Here is a 25,104-nt window from a genome sequence, read left to right on the forward strand (position 1 = left end):
TATACACTAGGGATATGACTTTTTAATTTTTTTTCAAATAAAATGTTTCCTGTATCATAAATCGATGAACTTTTACCTAAAATCATGAAAAAAGGCCCAAATAGCTTTCTGCAACAAAAAAAGGTCACCCCAAAATAAAAATTTGATTTACCATTTTTATACATTCATTTTTGACCGATGTTTTAATCTTAAGCTTAATTCTCAGCTTAATTCTATTTATTTCATTATTTTGTTATGAATTTATAAATATAACGCCACACGTTACCATGGCAACGAAACGGCCGTGTGCCGGCAAATACTTGGAATTGTTATGTGATGACGTCATTGTGTTACCACGGTGATATAGACGACTGTAACAGACTGTAGAAGATTATAGAACTTAGTAGAACATTCTGGAAGCTCTAAATAATTATATAAGCGAGCTGCTGTCAGAGCTCAGTGTTGATAATGTGAATAGTTCTATGAAGTACTCTGCGTGTAACTGAGCTAATAAGGAACTACTGTAGCGAACTAAAGACGCTGTAAGTGTACGAAGTATAAGTAGTTGTAGCATTATCGTTAGGATACGGACTGGATTATCGAACTGTTATCAACATTGACTGGATTATCGAACTATAATTGGATTACTATTCAGTTAAAGTATTTTATTAATTAAACGACTTTATTAAACGGATATTTACGCTCAGCTATCCGTAAAGTCGTAACAATATTATATGATGTCTCACAAGAAAAGTCATACCACAGTAACAAAGAACAAGAAGACTTGGACTAAAAATTTGGTGAGATTTCAAGAGTCACACAGAAGAAGAGGAAGCGTGGCTGTAGAAGAACATTCACTCGATGAAAAATCCAGAATACCACTTCAATTGCAGATCGTAGGAAGATACCAGTTTCTCGGAGCATATGTTAAAGGAAGAAAAGAACGAATAGACCAAATTTCTAAGGAAATTACAAAATTGTGGGACAATAAACTGAATTTTCCACGTGTGTCTGATCAAGTGATAAGAGCAAAGCTTATGAAGGTGCTGAAGGTCTATGATGAATGTGTCAAGCGTGGAAAATATGATGTTCTCAATGCATTATTTGACATCACGAAAGTGAATGGCCAGTGGTTATCCTCGGAAGATAAACGTCTATACCACCTACAAAAAGAAAGTAAAGGACAGGTGGGGTACTCAACAGGACAAGTGGCAAGTAAAGAAACCATTCACCCTTCCAAGAGAAGGAAAGTCCAGTCTGGAACAGCAATACCTTCCACATCACAAGTCCTGTCTACCACAGACAGTGGTACTGAATCTGAAAACTGCAAAAGTAAGAGTGAAGATGATGAAGACGACGACGGTGATAAAGACGATGATGAGGACACTCAGAAAAAAACTAGAAAGCACTACAAAAGTAAATTTGCTGTAAGTATGGTTACATCAAGTGGAGTTTCCACAAAGAAAGCTGCTAAAATATGCAATGTATTATCACAACAAGGTATTGATATTCCAAATCCAAGTCAATCAGCAATTTACAAGTCCATATTCAAAGAGGCAGGTAAATTAAAAAAAGAAATGATACAACAACTTAAAATGGAACAGTGGTCCTTACACTTTGACGGCAAACGAATAGATGATAAGGAATATCAGGTAGTTGTACTTCAGAATGAAAGAACTGACGTGAAACTTGATGCACTGCGTTTAAAAGATGGCAAAGCTGAAACTGTTGCTGAAAAAATTGCCAAACTTATTGATGAATACAATTTGTGGAATTCAATTAAGATGATCATTACTGATACAACAAACGTCAATACTGGGAAGAGAAATGGAGTTGTTGTGAAGTTGCAACGTATGTTTAAATTAAAGGGTGTCACAATACCACAATTTATCGGTTGTCAGCATCACGTACTAGACAGGATTCTCCGTCTGGTGATGGACGAAGAACTTGGGGGTGATACCAAATCTCCAAACATTGAATACCCATTTGTGTCTGAACTGTTGAATAAGTATGATGAACTGAAGGATAAGTTTGTGAATGGAACTGTAGAAATTCTTGATAAATCAGGGTGGAGAGACGATATGAAGTTTTTTGTACCATTTAACAAGAGTGTTTAGGTTCTATGAAGAACAAAGAAACTTCCCTCTGATTCACTTTCAGAACATTCCTAATATGAGCAATGCCAGATGGAACTCAAGAGCCATTCTCGCCATTCTGGCGTTCATTCTTATGCCTGAAGCGAGAAAGAATTTGGAGAAGGTTTGCAGGTTCATTTCATATGAGTGGGCAGAACATTGGTTTAGTAGTCAAAAGTACAATGACAATGACTTCAAGAATTTATCTGATGTATTGAAGCCTTACAAAAAGGCATTGCAGTCATTCAAAAATCACTGGAAGAAAGAGCCATCCGTCATCGACATACCACGAAGTAATCAGATAGCTGAACGTGCAATCAAGGTGATGCAAGACCTGTATGCTTCCTGCAGAAAGAAAGACAAACTGCAACTTCGATTCATTCTAAGTAATAAGCGCTAGACTCTTTATGAGACGTGAGCATCATGTGACCCATGTACTAAACACAGTAGGCCTATAGACACAGACAGTTATGTATATTGTTGTACTAGACGCTTTGATACTGTTAATTTTGTAATACTTGTATAATTATATATCACATAATGTTTTTTGTTATATCACAGTACATGTTGCATAAATAAATAAAATAACAACAGGAGTATGACTCTTACAACATCTTCAGCCTTTAATATTCATTTACTGTACAAAAGTGTACCTATTGAAAATTCGATTTTTTGGTTTTGGGGTGACCTTTTTTCAAAATATGTCAAAATGAAACATCTATTCGTTCTTTTTACATAAAAGTTCATTGAATTACGATACAGGCCTAAAAGGTTGCAAAAAAGTCATATCCCTAATACACACACACAAACACAAATATGTAAGCATTTTTAAATATATGTATATATATATATATAAATTAGAAAATTAGTAAAAAACACTTATCTAACTTTTTTCTTCTACTTGAAGTTTCACCATTGCTGGATCATCAGAAAGAGTTACTAAATCTTAAAAAAAAAATTAAATTTATAGAAAAAAATATTTTACAAGAATCTTTTTTTTGTTACAGTTACAATAATCAGTTTTTTTTTCTTTTATATTTTCATTTTTATTAATTAACGCGTAGTTGTGGCCTTTTATGATTCTTTCTAAATTTTTTGTACAACTATAACTTTAATGGTATTTCTGTTAAAAATCTTATGTAATTTATTAGAGGGAGGAAAATGTTTGTCTATTAATTTTAGAAAAATTTTACCTATATTTGTTGAAACATTTTTGCTGTACTAAATTTTGTTGAACCAAACTATGTTTCTATTTCTATTACGCTTTTTTGCCTATTGTTAATTGAAATTGGAATTTGAGGGAGATGGATCGAATTCACATTAATATACAATAATTCGTCGTTAGGCTTTTTGTAGGGCTTATAGGAACTTTCTGAGAGGTTAAATATGACATCAAGAAAATTCACTATTTTTAAATTTATGTTTATTTCAATTTGGAAGCCAATGTTTTTAAAAACTTTAATAATATCTTTTCGAACTTTATCGAGTTGCGGCCCTGATTTTTTATGCATTATTATTAAACCGTCGTCGCGATAAAGACCTGATTGATTAATTTGGATTGTTTTAGCTAGGGTATGTAAAATATATAAACCTACAAATTCGCAAATTTCTGCTCCGTCGCAACTTTCCATTGTTACATCAAAGCATTCGGGCGTGGTTTTTTTCTTCCACGTTTCCTTATTAAAATAGAGTAAAGTTTTTCTGCAATGCTTAATTATACGGATAGTGTCCTCAGTAATTTCTAAATGGGATTTTGCAAATTATATTGTTTTATCTGAAATATCTGCTGTTTTTGAAAGGTAAAAATCAATAATATCAAATTGTATAAATGTGCATTCATTTTTATTGTTAATTTTAGAAAACCAATCTATAAACGTCAGTGGTATTTTTCCACTGAAGTAAACCTAATTTTTTTCGAATAGAGTTATTAATTTTGTCTAGTTTTATTTTACTAACGTGCCCTAGTTCACTTTTTGAAGGTACTAGCAGCCTACAAGAGAGTTTATTTGAAAATTTGGTTTGTGATCTTTTAGTGAAACAAACGCTTGCGCTGGTGCAACTGATTCAATTCTCGCATCTAAATTAATTTTTTTGGCAATGTTTTGGGCTCCTAAATTAATGGCGCTTTCCAAGTTTTTTGGTGCTTTTGCACAATTATTAGAAATATTATCGCGCAGTATTTTTTGATGCGTTTCTTGGGTAATTTGGTAAATGTTGCTTGTTTTTTCAGCAAAAACTAAAATATTAGGGTTCAATTTTATATCATTAATGTCTAGTTTTAATTGTTTTTGGAATTCATTATTTATATTTTGAAATTTTATAGTTTTAATTAAGTGTAATAAATCATTTTCAAAGCTGAATTAAGTATAATTTCAGCTCTACTTAATTATAAACTATACACAGTATAGTTTATAATTAAGTAGAGCTGAAAAATTTTTCAGCTCTACTTAATTATAAACTATACTGTGTATCCCAATGATATAGTCTATGTTTAAGTTTAAGTTAAGTTTAAGTTAGATAAATTGTCTAGATTTGAAACGGTATTCATATCTGAGAATAAATTTTTTTTTTGTTTAAAAATATAGTTCTTCCTCATTTGAAACTGTATTCATATCTGAGAATAATTTTTTTTTGTTTAAAAATATAGTTCTTCTTACTTATAAATTTTACTATCTGTCATAGATGGTAAAATTTATAAGAACTATATTTTTAAACAAAAAAAAATTATATTCTCAGATATGAATACAGTTTCAAATCTAGACACAATTTATCTAACTTAAAACGAAAAAGTTTTTAAATTCTTACGCTTAAATAATTAGAAAAAGAGTTACAATTTTATAAACAAATAATGCCTTAGATAGGTAGATATTTGTCGGCGAAAAACCGAAATTTTTGCATATTGATACATTTAGAAGTTATTATAAGTTTTCTTTTTCAACATGAAAACTATCTTTATAATAATTTAATTCTAAGAAACAAAATAAACATGAACGTGTTGCATAAAATTATAAATATATGGTTACAAATTTAATATTCCCTTTGTAACCAATGACCGTAGCCATCTTTAAAATTCTATATTTTATAATAGTCATTCCGCTTGCGTATAATAATTTGGCGCTTCTGAATGACCGTGGGTTGCAGATAAGGCTATATAATAACTAAAGCTAATACATGCATTTTTGTTCATGGAATAATTATATTTATGCATACAATATAGAAACGCAATAAAAAACCTGATGTTTTCAAAATAATCGGCATCGGCCGATGGTAACCAAGATCTTTGTTACCATCGGCCGATTTAGCCAGCCTTTAGCCGATGCATCTACACCGGCACCAAAGTCCTACCTTTCCAATGATTTATTTATTGTCAATTTTTCAATGATCTATATATTAAAAAAATACTAATTAAAAATACTAAAATCCTGCGTCTTAAGTATTTTTATCAAAAATTCATTTAAAACCTAACTTCAAGAAGCCACTACCATTGATCCTGTCACATTTAGAATTTCTTAAATTAAAAAATTCTTAGACAATAAATTTTCCAATGTTTACTTTTTTGATTTTTGGCCATTTGACTTCCCACTATGGGTTGACTGATATAGTCGTAGGAGATAAGTACAATATTTTTGTACATCAAATCATCTTGTACATCAAATCATCATGTACATCGATGCCTGAGCAAGCTTTAGGATTACTTTATTGTTTTAATGGCTGTTAATTAATTTTTTAAAATTTTAGTAAAAATTTTTGTTCAAATTTTAAATTTTTTCAATCTGACTTGTTTTATTCTGTTTTATTATTGTGTTTAACTTGTTAGCTTTTTCTGTTTTAAACATTTCTTTAAACTCACATTTTCCCAAGATGATTTATTTTTTAGCTTTGATGATATGATCATTTTTTCTGATTTCAAGAGATTTTAAATGTAGTTCTTCAATTAAAGTAGTTGCATGAGATCCATTAGTAGCATAAATGATAATTTTTGAAATTTTTTTTTGTATGGTATCTAGTTTTTTTAAAAGAGTTTTAAAAACTCATAAATATAAAGAGCTGGCATGTTCCTTGCAGCTTTTTATCAGTCCAACATAAATCATATACCTATAGAGATCAGCTCTGAAACTGTTGTGCCTAGGCTGATCTCTTAGATAAATCTTGTACAAACGAGTTGAAAAGTTCATGACCAACTTTTCCCCCTTGTTGAACACTTTTAAGTCTTTATTGTCACCTTAAGGATAAATTCTGAACCTATATCCTATATTTTTACTGACTCCCATTTTATTTAATTCATTCAGTAGTATTTGATGAGGAACTGAATCAAATGCTTTAGAAAGATGTACTAGTAACAAATGCTTAAGAAAGTAATAAAATTGATAAAGTGAATAATTGTTCTGTAGTTTCTGTTTGTTTGCTTTTTCTGCTTTTCAATACAGATTTAATATTAGTCTTGTTTCCATGTTCCAAGAAACTAATTGTTATTGGTGGAATGATAAAAGGTTTCAGTCAAATTAGGAGACAGGGAATTAGTTAGATCCTTATTTATTTTTGCCTGAAATCCATCATATTATTAAGTTAGTTTGTTTTGTTAAAAGTAACTAATGATTTAAATACTGATTTAAATACTAAATAATGATTTAAATACTAAATGATTTAAATAACATTTAAATACTGCTCATAAATTTATGATGTAAAAATATTGTTAATATTTTGTCATTGAAATTGATTTTTTGTCATTAAAATAAAATGAGATAAATCCAAACAGATTTCTGAGTATACATGTTTACTTTATTATAATTTAAAGAATTTGATTTTTAAAGTTTTATAATCAAAACAATGTCAAATACTTGTGATCCACGACCTGCTTCATTATCTGGTATCTTTAAAGGGTAAAAATAGTTCATTATTCTTCATTCTAAAAATTTCTAAAGATTCTTAAAAAATTTCTAAAAAATTTCATGCGTTTTTTTACTGTAAATAATATTTAAAAATATATATAACTATAAAATAATATATAACTGTTTATTGGTGTTTTTTTAATTAATAAAACTGTTAAATCATTTGGTATTCTTTTTTAAGTTTCCATTCTTTATTTTAAATTGTTTAGGCTTTTATAATTAATTAGTTTTATTATTTAATTAATACCATAAATTATTTAGAACATTTGCTTACCTGACTATTCGGGATCGTATGCCAGCTATATTAACTAAAGTAATTGATCAAATGAGCAGATTAGCAAGTCAATATTATAATTCTAACAGTTTGGTATGTAAATTGATATTATTAGCTCAGCTTTGTTTGAGTTCAAAGACACAGATTACCTATTTTCATTCTAACTTTTGTGTTCTGGATTTGAACAAATAGTTAGGGATATTGAATTTCTTTTAAATAAAAATTGACAAAACTTAAATTTTTTTTTTCTTAACTCAAAGATGAACAGCTTGTAAACAGGACTTGATAATTGATGATATCAAATTGTTTGGACAAATAGCACAACTTTATAATAAAGTCATTTTAGAACTTTATTGATAAGTCATTTTACAATTTATTTGTTTGAACAGAATTTATTTGACAGAAAACATTGTTAAAGACAAGATGAAAATTTTCATACTTTTTATATTAGTTTTATTGTTACTGGAGTCGAATTGTTGTTATTTATTTTCAGGTTTTTTTCAGGTGAAAATTAAATGTCCAAAAAAAGTTTTTTTTAATCAAAACTTTTAATAAAATCAAAACAATTACAACAAAAGAGTAAGATTAAAGAGTGACAAAAACAAATTACAAAAAAGTTACAATAAAATAGACTGAGTTTACATCCTAATAATTTTGACACTTGCAATTTCTTAGTTTGGTTTGCACAGTTTTTGAATTTGTTATTTTGATTTGTAGGCATTATTGACAACAGTGTTAAAATTGATTTTCGATTTTTTTGAAAGATATCAATTTCTATGGTTATGTATTGGCAATTTAAGTCTTTTGATAATTTTAAAGTTCATTGAGTCACCTTTCTTTAACTCTTTTGTTGGTGACATTTTTTCTTTTTTTAGAATTAACAAATATTATTTGAGTTTCTTTTTTGTATGTTTTGTTGAAGCATATTGAACTTAAATTGGATAATAGTAAAGCTTGAGCAGATAAGTTTAGAATAATTATAAAAATGGATTGATTACAACTATTTAAATATTTGTCTATTTAATTGGTAACAGGCATTACTGGTTAAATAGATTAAAATTGTGTTGTGTGGTTAGAAGAGTTTATTGATCTAGCAATGTTTTAGTAGTAATTGATAGTTACCAATCTATTATGGGTAGTTTAACCAAATGGGTAGTTTAAGCAGGTTTTTGTAGCTATGATAGTTTAGCAATATTTAATTTAGTTTATTTATTTTTTCTTCATATTAGGCAGAAATAAGTATTAAAATCTAGTGTGTATGTGCAGATATATATACATATATATATATATATATATATATATATATATATATATATATATATATATATATATATATATATATATATATATATATATATATATATAGGGTTGGCCAATTTAAATCACATCGTTTTAAATCAAAAGATTTTTTTGGATAACTAATGATTTAAATCAAGTTTTTCTTTTATTTTTCTATATATTTATTAAAGTGCTTATTGGTTCTGGACAAATTCTAAACAATTTATGTATGTTAAAACCACTTTCTTCATATGATTGCTCTAAAACTATATATATATTTTTCTCTCGTTTATCCCAAACTACCTATGCTGAAGAACTAGCTGAATTTATCGACATAACATTTAAAGCTAAAGCCACTTGCTTAAAAATTGTCACAAATAAATATCACTCTTCCTTTAAAGTATCTGTCTCTGCTGGAGATGCTGTCAGGCTCTACGACTGTAGCAAATGGCCAGAAAATGCGCTTGTGCGTCGTTTCTTTGAAAATGGCAGTAAGGGTTTGTAGCTTTAATTGTTGTGGTGTACAAAGTTCTACACATAAATTAGTACTCTTGTCTGCAACATATGATATCATCTGTCTCCAAGAGATTTGGTTACTCAATACTGAACTTAGTTTCTTGAACAACATTGTACCTGGTTTTTTGACTTTGGAGTGTATCCAACTGATTTTTCAGCAGGTTTTATTTGTGGCAGACCGTTTGGTGGTGTTGCTATCCTGTGTCATGATTCTGTCTTCTGCAGAACTCGAGTTGTTACTATTGATAATTCATGGTCTGTTGCTATCCAAGTTGTAAATAACTTCTCTGATAAGTTCACAATTACCAATGCCTACATGCCTTGTGATTCATATGAGAATGTTGATAAGTATCTTGAATGCCTTGGTAGTCTTTCAGCTCTTATTTCAGATTTAAATGGTAAATTTGTTATTACTGGTGACTTTAATTGTGATCCAAGATTTTGGTCTGTATGTAGTAGTCTCCTAGTTGATTTTTTTACAGATGAACATCTTGTTACAGCTGATATCTGTCTTCCTCATGATTCCTTTACCTTTGTTAGTGAAGCGTGGGGCACCTCTTTTTGGATTGATCACTGCCTTGTCTCCCAAAGTTCTCTATGCAATGTTAATAACTTCGAAATAATTCAGTCAACTAGTTTGATATCTCGTTTAAAATTAATATATCTTCTTCCTATACTGCTCACCCTACTTCGACAAGATCTCCTAAAATAAATTTTAATGCTTTGTCGACTATTATGATAAAGGAGTATACTTCCACTGTTTCTAACTTAGTGTCTTCAATTAACAGAAGTCAGTTTGAAGTAATTAACTGTAATAATGTACATTGTAACTCACATAAGCATGTTAAGCAGATTAACCACCTGTACAATATTCTAAATGAATGTCTTACTCAATCTTCATCTCAGTGTCTTAATTATTCTAAATCAAGTTTAAATAGAAAACAACCTATGACAGGTTGGACAGATTATGTAAAAGATGATAAGGCTGCTAAAGATGCATTCTGGTTATGGCATAGCTATAATAAACCAAAATTTGGCCCAAACTTCAATCTTTTTAAAAATTCAAGATATATAAATATGCCATTCGTTTCTGCAAAAAAAAAAGAAGATACTATAAAAGCAGAAAAGTTGGCGAACAGTTTAGCAAATAAGAACTATACCAGTTTCTGGTCTATCGTGACTTCTATTCGCAACGATAAATGTAGTCTTCCACCTTCTATTGACTCTGCCTCAGGTCCTGATAATGTATGCCACATGTGGTATAATAACTATTCCACCCTGTTCAACTCAGTCAATCCGACATGCAATATAAATGACAACTTTATAGTTAAACACTGTAATTTTCTTAAAGATGATGCCTATCTTATCACTCCTGATGAAGTCCAATCTATCATAAATCATATGTCCTGTGGAAAAGCAGCTGACCATTTTGGACTTCAGTTGGAGCATTATCTCTTGCTAGCCCAAATTACTTTAATATTTTGTCTTTGTGTTTTTCCTCCATGCTTTGCCATGGATACATCCCTATTGGTGCTTCACACTCTGTTATTTCTCCTGTGGTTAAAGATAAGAATCGTGACATCTCCGATTCCATTAATTATTGTCTAATTGCTTTGGTGACAATTTTCTCCAAGATTTTGGATTATATTTTTGTCTCACGCATTAATGAAAGTTTCACTGGGGCTCCAAACCAATTCGGATTTAAGAAAAACCATAGCACTTTTATGCCAGTTCTTATTTTAAAAGATATTTGCATGTGGCATTTATTGACATTAGTAAAGCCTTTGATAGAGTTCGCTTTGATACACTATTTACAAAACTAAAATTATCTCTGGTGTAACTTTACGCTTACTCATTGTCTGGTATGTTGGTCAAACATCTCAGATCCTTTGGGGTGGAATATTATCCAAAACATTTAATATCAGTAATGGAGTGCGACAAGGAGGTGTACTGTCTCCTCTTCTATTTAATATATATATTAACGATCTTAGTGTTTTACTCAATAAAACTACCGTAGGCTGTTGTTTGGGTCCTTCTCTTGTTAACCATTTTCTTCATGCTGATGATTTTGTCCTGTGTGCACCCTCAGCCAAAGATCTCCAGATCTTACTTGATTTATGCTCCAGTTATGCCGTGAAACAAGATATAGTTTATAACAATATTAAGTCTCAAATAATGTTTTTTGAAATTTATAAACCCCTTATAAATAGCCCTAGTTTCACATTATCTGGCATGGTTCTCACATACACTAGTCAATATAAATATCTGGGTCACTTGATCTCAATCAATATGTAGGATGACAAAGATATTTTAAAACACCTGCGCTCTATCTATGCTAAAGCTAACCTCATCTATAGAAAGTTCAGCTCTACACAAATACAAACAAAGATCATGTTATTTAATGCCTTTTGCAGCCCAGTCCATGGATGTCAGCTGTGGTATCTTTGGAGAAAAGACTCATTCGATTGCCTATGTGTTGCATATAATAATGCACTTCGCTTGATATTAAACAAACCACCATGGAACAGTGCAAGTGAATTATTTGCAGAATAGTGAGAACCTTGTCATAAAAGCTTTAACTCAGACAGGTTCTTACAGTCTCCACTGATGTTTAAATGGAGAGCTGAGTTATATTTATAACACTTTAATTTCTTATCTTTATTTTATTTATTTTTTTCTTCTTTTTTTTATATTCAAGTGTGTTTGTCTTTGTTTTATTCTAATCCACTTTATTTTACCCATTGTATATTTATTATATTGGGCCTTTAGCCTGTCAATAAATTTTGATTGATTGATAAACTTTATATAATAAATATCCAGAAAATCCTTATACAATTGCATAGTGTGGATAGTTTTGTGGAGGTATAAGGTTAAAAGAAATGATTTTAGAATCCTGATTATACTTCTGACCTGAATATTTAAAAAAAATCTTTTTTTTGAATTTTTAATAAAAATCATGATATAAATGTGTGTATTTATATATATATATATATATATATATATATATATATATATATATATATATATATATATATATATATATATATATATATAGTTCTATAGATTGTTGCATTTGGGAAGTACGGAAGGAAAAAATGATTCTTACGCCAACAATACGTCACTTTTAATTACTTTTGACTTTTGTCCAACATTTGTGTTTTGTGAGAAAGTTAAAACCATTGATTTAATTACAAATTAATCGTTTTTTTTAAAAATCGCAAAAACGCAAATTTAATTGTCCAGAATGTTTTTAAAAACATTCTGAATGTTTTTAAAAACATTCTTAATGTTTTTAAAAACATTCTGAATGTTTTTAAAAATATTCTGAAGGTTTTTTACAATATAAGCAATGTTTTATTTTTATTTTTTTTAATAAAATGTTGTTTTTTTTGTTTTTTTTAATAAAATGTTTTTTTTTTAATTTTTTTACTGTAAATCATGCGGGGAGTTTTGCTACATCGACTATCTTATAGCCTGACTCGCAACAAAGTCCTGCTACATTGACTGACAAATAGCCTGACTCGCATTGGAGTGCTGCTATATCGACTGACAAATAGCCTGACTCGCAACGGAGTGTTGCTACATCTTCTATCTTTCAGCCTGATTACTTTGATTGATTTTTTTATCAAGTTTTTTTTTTTTTTAATAAAAAGAACAGATGCTGGCAAATTTAAAATTAAATTCAAACTTTGTAATAAAGCGCAAATTATTGAATTATATAATTAAATATAGGAAATTACAATTTCTTAGATTTTTCTTTAGAACTTTTTACCACAGCATGACATGTAATAGGTCTTTAGACAATGATGTTTGACATGTGTTTTAGTAGTTTCTTAGACAAGCAATTAGGAAAGACAATTAGTCACAAAATACAAATTTATAAGTTATAGTTATTTAAGTTATTTCTTAATAAAGCTTTTAAAAATACTTAAATTAATTTTTTTGTTTTTGTTTTTAGGATAACTAAATGTTAAGTTATTATGAAAACTTTTTTTTTTTTTTGAAAGATTATTTTGACTACAATTCATAATGGAAGATATTTTTTACAATATGTTTCTGTTTCTTTCCATAATTTAAGATATTTTATACAATATTATTAATAGGTTATTAGTCTGGATAGAATCTGTATTATGAACATTTACTTTTAGTATATTTCTGTTTTTTTTCTAGCGTTACACAAAAGTGAAAAACCTTTTGACCAAAGTTTATAATTCTGAAATTTTGTTAACACTAGTTTTCACCACTATATTTGTATACTTGTATCAAATCTATATTTCTTCTAAAAAAAATTGAAAAAATAATTTTGGATTAGAAAAAAATTGTTGAATTTTATTTAAACATTTCTTTGAGCAATATTTTTGTTCTGTTTAGCTTAATTTTTTTTAATTCAGAGCAAAGCTGAGGATGCAAAAGAAATTGTTTCAAAGGTGTGCAAGTTGAAAAATGAAATGCAAACAAATAAAGTTATAAGAAAATTAAATGACTCTTCAGATGATAGTGGTATGTGGAATCAGTTTATTGAAAAAATGCCAATACTTGTTGAAGGTGAAACCAAACCTTCTTGGTTTACTGTACCATGGCTTCACTGTGAATGTTATATGTATAGAAGGATTATAGAAGCATTACTAGAAAGGTATACTTATTATACTGTTATTAGATGTTATTAGAAAGGTATACTTTTGCATAATTTATATATCTGTTATAATAATCCAATAAATCTTTTTCTTAAATTATACTTTCAGATCCTGCTCATCTCAGAATCTTAGTCTTGGAATACTGAGAAAATTAATGTGAAAAATATGCATACCAAGATTACTGAAAAATGTTAAAAACCTTCAAAATTGGCACTTTTTTTAATGAGAGAAAAGTTGCAACATTTCTGAGTAAACAAGAGTCCTCAGCATAAATTGTCAGGGTTGGGTTTGTTACTTTTTAAAAGTACTTAAGTAAAAAGTAAAAGTACTTAAGTAAAAAGTAAAAGTATTTAAGTAAAAAGTTAAACCAAAATACTTGAGTAAAAGTAAAAAATGAAGGTTTTTTTAGTTACAAAGTAGAAAGTACTTTTGCATGTAATGATTATTATGAAATAAATTCCCTCTGGACAATCTAAATAAATTAATCTGGACAATCTAAATAAATTTTTAATACTTATTATGAATAATGATTAAAGATTGCAAAATAAGCAATTCCTTTTAAAGGACTATATGAGAAACTCTATAATGATTGCTAATATATTTCCTCATTATTAATTCTGCGCAAGGAATTCTCGTTTGAATAAAAGCTGTAGCACGAAAGTCAATAAAGTTGGAATAACAATACGAAAAAACTACTCACAATTTAACATAATATAATTAGTTGGAATAATTTAATACATATATATAAATAAATGTTAAACAAAAACCAACACTAATTCTCTTTCTTATAAATAAGAATACAAATCATTGCACAAATAATATCAAAAAATACATTGCAATGAAGAACTTTGTACTTTTTTCTGAAAGTAACTTGTTACAAAGTAAAAAAGTCTTAAAAGTAACAAAAGTAAAAGTGTTGTAAATGTAACTCATTACATGAAAAAATATTGCAAGAAGTAAATGTATTTTGTTACACCCCAACCTTGTAAATTTTGTCACGAGAATATATTTTTCGCGTATTTTTTCTGAAAGAAATACAATAAAAATAAAAAGCATCAATTTTGAAGGTTTCCTTGGTTACTTTCCTTGGTTTTAATGTTTTTTAAAATCATGTAAGTTGCAATTGCAACACAATATTTTCGTTCATTTGTGATTTTGTTAATAATGTGATTTGTGTCATAAAAAGATGTAAAAACATATTAAATTAAATGACAATAACATTTAAACATACTAAAAAGTAATTATTCATTTAATTTATTCAAAAACAAAAATTAAATTTATGACATTTGGCATAGCAATTGCAAATTTAATGATTTTTAAAATTGATCAAATTCAAATATTAAAATAGAAAAAATTGCAAGAGGAACTTATTTTCAATATCTTTTTAGAAAACTCTGAAAAGTTTCAACATTTGGATTTTTATTTTATCATTATTTTAGTCATAAATTAATTTCAACAATTTTAAAATTTTAAATAAATAATGTTCTCACAATATAGTTTTTGACTGTTTTGTGCTGATTTTGTTAAGTGCTGATAGATTTTCAGCACAGTAAAAGATCAAAGGCAGTAACAGACCAAGGTCATGTCACGAGGCAAGATTCTTTCAAGGTCCTTACATGACCCAAGAAGTCCATAACATGACTAATAAAAAAAAAAGGTTAAATTGAAGAAAGCCAGCACTTAAATTTCTATCTTTTATGTGCCTTGTTTCCTGAAATGCTCTGTTGATGTTAATGCTCCATCAAATGCTCTGTTGATGTTAATGCTCCATCAAATGCTCTGTTGATGTTAATGCTCCATCAAATGCTCTGTTGATGTTAATGCTCCATCAAATGCTCTGTTGATGTTAATGCTCCATCAAATGCTCTGTTGATGTTAATGCTCCATCAAATGCTCTGTTGATGTTAATGCTCCATCAAATGCTCTGTTGATGTTAATGCTCCATCAAATGCTCTGTTGATGTTATTGCTCCATCAAATGCTCTGTTGATGTTAATGCTCCATCAAATGCTCTGTTGATGTTAATGATCAAATGATCTATTTGCTACTTAAACTTCTTATAGGGAAGATGGCAAAGTGGGCAGAGGTGGAAAAAGTAACAAAATTTTTTACTCAAGTAAAAGTACCTTTACTTGAGTGAAATTTTACTCAAGTGCAAGTAAACATTACTGTAAACAAGTAAACATTACTAGTTGAAAAGTTTACTTGAGTAAAAGTAGCTTATTAAAAAGTGTACTTAGAGTAAAACTGCGCTACTTTTTTTTCTAATTTTTATAACAACAGTTTCTTTTAAAACTATTTAAAAATTATTTTAAAAAGTTTTAAATTTTTTGAAATAATTTTCTTTTAAAACTTGAATTTAAAAAATTAAAATTCAAAACAACAGCATTGCATTTGTTTGATGTCTTCATAAGGGGTTGTCCATAAATTACATCACGATTTAAAAAGTAGTGAAGGACTTAAAAATAAAAATTATTTTAATGTATACTTTAGTAAAAGGAAAAAATCAAAGTAAATATACACATTTGAAAAAATACTTGAATAGTACAAAATTTACAAAAAACTACTCGATTACAGTAACTTAAGTAAGTCTATTTCATTTCCACCTCTGCATTTGGGAGTAATGCCTTATCTACTGAACAGAAGAAATCTTGACTATTGACTGATTATTGAAGGCTGATATACCAGAAGAGTTTGATTGTTTAAAACTAAAACCTGTCTTTAATTCTGAAAGCAAAGAGCTAGTTGAACTAGGTAATGAGAATAGTTATTTAATTTTAAAAGATGTTTGTATGTAAGACATTGGAAGTTCGTTACATTGTGTGTGTGTGTGTTGAGGTTGTAAGTAGGGTTTCTATGCTTAACAGACTTGGAGGAGTGAATCTCTATTCTAGATAAGTTAGGTAGAGCTTATGACTTTAGCTCTGTTTGTTTTCCTTGAGAAGTTGTTAGGATCAATAAAGCTTAAAAATACTTAAAAATAAAAACATACATTAAAATTCAAAATATTTTCACTTTTAATCATCCCATAAACCTAAAATTATTATTTTTCAGACCTATGACTTCCAGAATCTCAGTCTAATTTTTTTTTAAAGATTGATTTTCCAGACACCCTAATATACATATTAAGGAAATTAATGAGTAAATATATATATAAGTTTTAATTTACTTATTAATGCATTTATTCTGATAAGTTGAAATGTCCTAACTGCCTGAATGACACAGATCTGATTAATAAAAAAGCACTCAAACTTAGGGGCAAGGAGAGGCAAGAACTAGTTTTGTACAGTTTTTACCAAAATTCCAACTCTCTCAATCTTGTAACATAAAAAAATGAAAATATTAAAACTACATCAAAGAAAAAAAAGCTGGTTCCAGAGGTTTGGTGTTTGGATCAAATCTTGAAAACAGAAACATCTTTTATTATAAAATAGAAACATCTCTCTTATTATGAAAAAGAAAATCTATCTTATCAGGCAAATGGTCTACAGCAACACTATTACCAGATAAACTTTTTAGGTTTTTTTTTTTTCTAATTTTTAACTGTGTTTAATTAAACTAAAAAATTTTTGTTTGATATTAGCAAACTGAAAAGTTAAAGTTAAAAACTTAAAAGTTTTTGTTTGATATTAACAAACTGAAAAATTAAAGTTAAAAACTTAAAAGTTTTTGTTTGATATTAACAAACTGAAAAATTAAAGTTAAAAACTTAAAAGTTTTTGTTTGATATTAGCAAACTGAAAAGTTAAAGTTAGAAAAATTTAATTTGACTAAAATGTTAGTCGTCTTTATTAATTATGGTTTTTAGTCTTTAGTTTTGGCATAGCTTTATACTGTTTATTACTTCTTTTTTTTTTTAATATTTCTTTTTTATATCTTTTATTTATTTATTTAAATCTAGTTTTAATTGATTGTGGTTCCACATTATACAATATAATTTAAGATTTTATTTATTATAAAATATAAGTTTTGTATTGTTTTTTTATAGTAATGTTTGATATCAATTTTTCAGCAAGTTTCATACTGAGTTTGACCCTTATTTTGATCAAAAAGCTGATGCATTTCTATCATCAATAGATGCAATAAAAGTTTTAGCGTGTTATTTAAACAACTTAGAATCGATTAACTCACAGATTTACTTGTATAAATCATTTGAAGATCTATTAGAGGTAATTGTAAATAAATATCTATATCTAAATCTGTTGAATTAATGTTACAGAAATAGAGTTGACACCAATTTATTTTATGAGATATCTTTTTTAAAGTCTTAGTAAATTTTTTTTATTTATTGATTTCTCTACAGTATAGTTAGCACAAATCTTTGCAGAGTGTATTTTGCAGAGTAGGAATGAAATAAATTAGTTAACTATTTAGGTGATGGAATGTTTTGTTTTTTAATTCATAGATTATTTTTGAAACCACTAAATATGGTTAGCTTGTTTCAATGTGGCACTATTCTGTTACTAAAGAAGTTTCCATGGTAACTTTTTAATGAATTGTTTATATTCTTTGAGTGACTCTTCCGATACTTGTTGATGGATCATTTAGAGTTGATGAAGAAGCTATTGAGTTAGAATGACACCATCTTTGTTTATGTTTCATTTAATTTTAAATAATGAGGTCGGCTTTAATTCTTTTGGTCTTTAGACTTTTTAATCTTCAGATTGATAAATGATCTTCATATGATTTATGCTAGATACCTGGTATAACTTTTGTGGCTCTTCATTTAACTTTTTTAGGTTATTTAGTTGTTGTTGTTTTTGTGTGTGTGGATTCCAGACTGGTGCACAAAACTTCAATTTGGGTCTGGTGTATGTTGTGGAAAAAGTTTAGGAAATGAGTCATTCAACAAATATTTGTGCTTTAATAGTTTAGCTCTATTTGTTATCATTGTGACTTTCCATTTGAGATTGTTACTCATGTTAATATCTCATTTATGTGGTGTTTCGTTTAAATTAGCGGTTCTATCATGGATAGTCATATATAGTGTTCCATCTTATATAAATAGTCATATAATTTTTTTGATTTGCTGCAGTAAATTTCATGGTTTTTAATTTTTCATTATTTAGCTAGTTTATTGAGATTATCTTGTAGAATTTCTTAATAGTTCTTGATTATAGCAATTATTGTCATTTGCAAATAGCTTGCAGGTACTATAAACTAATTGAGGCATGAAATTGATGAATAAAATAAAAAGGAGTGGTGATAAGACTTTGCCTTGCCATATATGACTTACTGGAAGCCATTCAGATAATCATTATTAATTACAACCCTTGTAATTAGTAATGAAATATCCGTTTGAAAAGAAATGAGAGTCAGTTAATTTTTTGTCAAAACCATAAGTTTTTTATTTTAGCAATTAGTTTATGATCTACTTGCTTTAGCAAATTTTTTGAAACAAACTGATTGAACCTATGATTGATTGAACCTATATTTTTTCATGTTTATTAACCATTAGTGAGTCTATCTATTGATTGGTGAGTGTATCTATTGATTCATTAGTTTGTGACAAAAAATGATTTGTTTTAACTCAAGTTTTTTTTCTTCAACAGTTAAATGGTTATGATTTGTGGTTGGTTGTTTTTTTTAGTCAGAATCAATTAAAGTTTGTTCCATTTGTTGTTTATTGTGGTTGGATTGGAATAGAAACATTTTAATTTTTTTTAATATCTGAATTCCTGAATAGAGTAAGGAATGCTTAGACAACTTTGATTTCAATCTAATTAAGTTCACATTATTAGGTTCCCTAATTGTATTTTTTGCTGTTGTGTTTGTTGTAATGCTGTCTCTCATTACTTTGTTGTAATGCTGTCTCTCTTTACTTTGTTGAGGCATCACTCAATAGTTCAAGTAATTTCATGAGTAAGCATTTTTGGTTTTTCTGATTTTTTTAATTTCATTTTTGAATCGTTTATTTCTATTTTGTTTTTGTTAATAAAAACATTTTTGAAATTATCAATTTCTTTTAATTTTTTCGAATTTTTTATTTTTGAGTATCTATGCTGTCTAATTTTATTAAGATTAGATCTAGTTGTCTTTCTAGTGTTTTGTTTTTTTGTTAGACATATATTTTTTTAAAATGAAAGTTTGACACTGATCACTTTTAGTATTTTTCATCATTTTCTATGATGGTATTCTTTTTTTGTTTGTTTTTCATTTCATTGGTGATTTTTCTATGATGGTATTCTTTTTTTGTTTGTTTTTCATTTCATTGGTGATTTTTCTATGATGGTATTCTTTTTTTGTTTGTTTTTCATTTCATTGGTGATTTTTCTATGATGGTATTCTTTTTTTGTTTGTTTTTCATTTCATTGGTGATTTTTCTATGATGGTATTCTTTTTTTGTTTGTTTTTCATTTCATTGGTGATTTTTCTATGATGGTATTCTTTTTTTGTTTGTTTTTCATTTCATTGGTGATTTTTCTATGATGGTATTCTTTTTTTGTTTGTTTTTCATTTCATTGGTGATTTTTCTATGATGGTATTCTTTTTTTGTTTGTTTTTCATTTCATTGGTGATTTTTCTATGATGGTATTCTTTTTTGTTTGTTTTTCATTTCATTGGTGATTTTTCTATGATGGTATTCTTTTTTGTTTGTTTTTCATTTCATTGGTGATTTTTCTATGATGGTATTCTTTTTTGTTTGTTTTTCATTTCATTGGTGATTTTTCTATGATGGTATTCTTTTTTTGTTTGTTTTTCATTTCATTGGTGATTTTTCTATGATGGTATTCTTTTTTGTTTGTTTTTCATTTCATTGGTGATTTTTCTATGATGGTATTCTTTTTTGTTTGTTTTTCATTTCATTGGTGATTTTTCTATGATGGTATTCTTTTTTTGTTTGTTTTTCATTTCATTGGTGATTTTTCTATGATGGTATTCTTTTTTTGTTTGTTTTTCATTTCATTGGTGATTTTTCTATGATGGTATTCTTTTTTTGTTTGTTTTTCATTTCATTGGTGATTTTTCTATGATGGTATTCTTTTTTTGTTTGTTTTTCATTTCATTGGTGATTTTTCTATGATGGTATTCTTTTTTTGTTTGTTTTTCATTTCATTGGTGATTTTTCTATGATGGTATTCTTTTTTTGTTTGTTTTTCATTTCATTGGTGATTTTTCTATGATGGTATTCTTTTTTTGTTTGTTTTTCATTTCATTGGTGATTTTTCTATGATGGTATTCTTTTTTTGTTTGTTTTTCATTTCATTGGTGATTTTTCTATGATGGTATTCTTTTTTTGTTTGTTTTTCATTTCATTGGTGATTTTTCTATGATGGTATTCTTTTTTTGTTTGTTTTTCATTTCATTGGTGATTTTTCTATGATGGTATTCTTTTTTTGTTTGTTTTTCATTTCATTGGTGATTTTTCTATGATGGTATTCTTTTTTTGTTTGTTTTTCATTTCATTGGTGATTTTTCTATGATGGTATTCTTTTTTTGTTTGTTTTTCATTTCATTGGTGATTTTTCTATGATGGTATTCTTTTTTTGTTTGTTTTTCATTTCATTGGTGATTTTTCTATGATGGTATTCTTTTTTTGTTTGTTTTTCATTTCATTGGTGATTTTTCTATGATGGTATTCTTTTTTTGTTTGTTTTTCATTTCATTGGTGATTTTTCTATGATGGTATTCTTTTTTTGTTTGTTTTTCATTTCATTGGTGATTTTTCTATGATGGTATTCTTTTTTTGTTTGTTTTTCATTTCATTGGTGATTTTTCTATGATGGTATTCTTTTTTTGTTTGTTTTTCATTTCATTGGTGATTTTTCTATGATGGTATTCTTTTTTTGTTTGTTTTTCATTTCATTGGTGATTTTTCTATGATGGTATTCTTTTTTTGTTTGTTTTTCATTTTATTGATGATTTTAGCAATCATTACAACTTTCTTACTTTTGGTTTTGGTATATTTTGTTTTATTGATTGTGCATATGAAAATATTGCTGATTTGTCTGCATTAGAAATCATTTATAGAAATCATTTTTTTGAGATTCTATTCATTTTATAAATTCTGTAACAATTTTGTAACAATGGTGCTTTTCCAAACCATTTGTAAAAGTGAAGTATATGTTAATGTGACAAAAAAAATATGTCTAATTAAAATTTTTATGTAAATAGAAAAGTGATAAAAACTGTTTAAAATGAGAGGTCAAAAGAAAAGTGTCGAAAATAAAATGATCTGTTTAATTTTATTAGTTTAATTTTAAAATGGAATCTGCTCCTTCATTTCCAACTGTGCGCTGATGGGTTTTAGAGTTTAAACCTGGTTATACAACCGTTGAAGATGTGGACGTCTAAAAAGTGCAACAACACCAGAAATGATTGAGCAAGTTTATAATATTGTTTGTAAAGATCCAAGTTTGAAATAATGTGGAATTGCTGACATCAGCATTTCAGATAAATGAGTACTTCATATTTTACAGAAGAATTACATATGAAAAAGCTGTTTCAACAGTTTAATAAAAAATCGAAAACGAATTTCTCAGCGTAATTCGGAGGATTTTAAGCACAATAAAACCAATTTTGTGCATTGTTTTGTAACTATGGGTGACACTTGGATCTACCATCATAATCCTAAACTGAAGCAAGAATGTTTACAGTGGATTGAAGCTGGTTCTTCAGCTTCAAACCATTTTAAGACAGAATGATTAGCAAAAAGGTTGTGGCATCAGTTTTTTTGGGATTCAAAAGCATTTTGTTGATTGACTACCTCAAAAAAGGTAAAACAATTAATTCTAAATATATTTGGACTAGTTGGATAAAAAAATTTGTAAAAAAGACAAGAGAAGACAATCCTTTTTTATCAAAACAATGCACATGTTCACACAAGTTCTTTGATAATGGTTAAATTGAACCATTTGAACAAAGCGAACCAATTTGAACAAATTGAACCAATTGAAATTTATTTTATTTTTTTATTTAAAAATAACTTTTAAATTTACTGTATTTTGTCTCTAGTATTCATTATGGAGTAATTAGTTCTTTTCTTTTGACATCCTCGACTGTTTTAAAAAGTTTTAACCATTTTTCTACTTATGTAAACAGATCATTTTATTTTTGACACTTTTATATATATATTTCACTTTTATATATATATTTCGACACTTTTATATATATATTTTGACACTTTTTTATATATATTTCGACACTTTTATATATGAGCAAATGAAAACGGTTGATAAGAAAAGAATTTTAAAAAGTTGTAAAATTAAAATAATTTGTTATGATAGTTATTAAAATCTTATTTTTTTATTTTAAGAAAACTTTTATTATATTTTGTTCTCTAGTATTCATTATGGAGTAATAAATGTGATCTTTCGATATCATTTGATGGAAACAATCCAATAAAAAGCGCTGACGAGCAAAACTATTTAAAAGCCAACATTATATCGAATCACACAGACCAGTTGTGGGCATACCTTGACTGTATGCGTTTGTCGAATGAAAAAGGTATCATTACATTTGTTTTGGATAATGTAGGGTTTGAATTATTTAGTGATCTATGTTTGGCGGACTTTCTATTGACTTTCAAGTTTTGCGCAGAAATTCATTTTCATGTAAAATGCATGCCGTGGTTTGTGTCAGATACGACAGCTAAAGATTTTTTTTGGACAATAGAACAATGTGTCAATTCGACAGATAAAAATATTTCAGGTTTAGGAAAAAAATGGCAGAGTTACTTAGATAATAATCTGTTTAATATAGTTGAAGATAAATTTTGGACTTTACCGTATGACTATTCCATGCTTGAACAGGAGACACCATCTCTATACTTAAAGTTAAGTAGATCAAAGCTAATACTCTTTAAAGGCGATTTAAATTATAGGAAATTGTTTGGCGATCGAAATTGGCCTTGCACCACCAACATAAAGGATGCATCATCAGGATTTCTTCCTGCACCTTGGTGTACTCTCAGAACTTTGAAAGCTGAAGTAGTTGTGGGTCTTCTTCCAGGTGTATCTGAGAAATTAGAAAGCAAGTTAGACCGTTGGATGACTTCAGGAGTTTATGGAGTAGTGCAGTTTTGTATATAAATGATTGCTACTCAACGGCATTGGTATTTGAGTTTTTATAATAATAATTTGTCTTAAGTTAGTATATTTTTTATATATTTTTTGTAAAGTTTACACAACCAATTCACAATTACGCTACATTTTTTTCAAATTTTTCACTTTCGATTAGAAATTAAGTAAACAAAAAGCTTAAGCAATGATGTTAGCTTAATACTTAATGCTTTTCCTTGAATTTGCTGCTTGATATCTTTACGAATGTTTTTTTGGTTTTGTTACCCAAGTCCTTGGCTTACGAATGTTTTTTTGGTTTTGTTACCCAAGTCCTTGGCCATGTCCTTAGCTTTTTAAATACTTAAAAATAAAATAATTACTAAAGATTTATCATGTCTTAGTTATATAGGGAAAATAAACAAATACAAATACAGCGTTAAAATATAACTTAATCACCGTTATCTTCTTCGGTATTGTTAAACCTGTAAGATAAAATTTTTTTTTTAATTCTTTAAGCATATACAATAGGGTGGAGCGATTTTCATAGCAAAAAAAAAAGAGTTTAAAAACCAATATTACTGAGACACGAATCAATGTCTATTAAATTTAAGATAAAAGTAAAAAATATTTTTTGATTTTGTTGAGATCTTGAGGGTCCTCTTTGGAATTTTAATTCTTGACAGGTCCTAATATTTTTGAATTTTTTTTTTTCTAAACCATATCAACCTTGGACTCAAAAAAGGCAGAAAAAAATGCTTATTTCATAAATAATAATTTTATTAAAAAAATTTTTTACTGAAAAAAATACTTGCAAAAATATACCTTAAAACCCCTGTTTTGTTGAGGACGGGGGTTTTTAATGAAAAAAACAACTCTACTTTTTTAATTTTAATTTTTTAATAAAAACAAATATTATTTTCAAAATCAGCATACTATTTTGCTTCTTTTAAGTATCAAGTTAATATAGTTTAGAAAAAAAAAATTTAAACAATATTAGGACCCATCAAAAATTTAGAATCCAAAGAGGAACCTCAAGAACTCATCTAAACTAAAAAAAAAAAAGAGTAAGGTTCTTTTTTCACCAAAAGATATTGATTTGCTGCTCAGGCAAATCAAATTTCAAAAATTTTCAAAATCGCTCCACCCTAATATACAATTTTTGTTTTTTTTACCATTTACTGCAATTTCATTAAACTTAAATGATGTGGCAAATTTTATTCTGTTTGAAAATCCGTGTTTTGTAGTTCAAAGATTTTCTGTATTATTGCATAGCGTTTGTTAAGATTTAACTGTTAACAGACTATTTATGATTTTTTTAAATAAAATATTTAAACTAAATTAGTTGTACTTGATTTTGACTTTGGAGTCCAAATTTATAAACTTTTTTATAAGAACAGCA

General features: G+C 27.7%; 1 protein-coding gene across 1 annotated transcript; it reads left to right on the forward strand.

The window, feature by feature from the left end:
• Positions 1-6,892: 6,892 nt before the first annotated feature.
• On the forward strand, positions 6,893-23,852 carry LOC100202837 (damage-control phosphatase ARMT1). The gene is made up of 5 exons (XM_065804576.1): positions 6,893-6,994; positions 7,265-7,370; positions 13,463-13,704; positions 17,717-17,873; positions 22,989-23,852. Exons 1-5 carry the CDS (start codon positions 6,942-6,944, stop codon positions 23,733-23,735), a joined length of 1,305 nt encoding a protein of 434 aa, XP_065660648.1. The 5' UTR covers positions 6,893-6,941; the 3' UTR covers positions 23,736-23,852.
• Positions 23,853-25,104: the final 1,252 nt, after the last annotated feature.

The sequence above is a fragment of the Hydra vulgaris genome, chromosome 09 (genome assembly GCF_038396675.1).
Source record: "Hydra vulgaris chromosome 09, alternate assembly HydraT2T_AEP".
NCBI classification, from domain to species: domain Eukaryota; kingdom Metazoa; phylum Cnidaria; class Hydrozoa; order Anthoathecata; family Hydridae; genus Hydra; species Hydra vulgaris.

Excerpts from the sequence above, each read along its gene's own strand:
- LOC100202837 (XM_065804576.1), top strand. The coding sequence starts at position 6,942 with ATGTCAAATACTTGTGATCCACGACCTGCTTCATTATCTGGTATCTTT. Across the intron at positions 6,995-7,264 it reads TTATCTGGTATCTTTAAAGG|AACATTTGCTTACCTGACTA; the intron begins GTAAAAATAGTT and ends TAAATTATTTAG. Across the intron at positions 7,371-13,462 it reads ATTATAATTCTAACAGTTTG|AGCAAAGCTGAGGATGCAAA; the intron begins GTATGTAAATTG and ends TTTTTAATTCAG.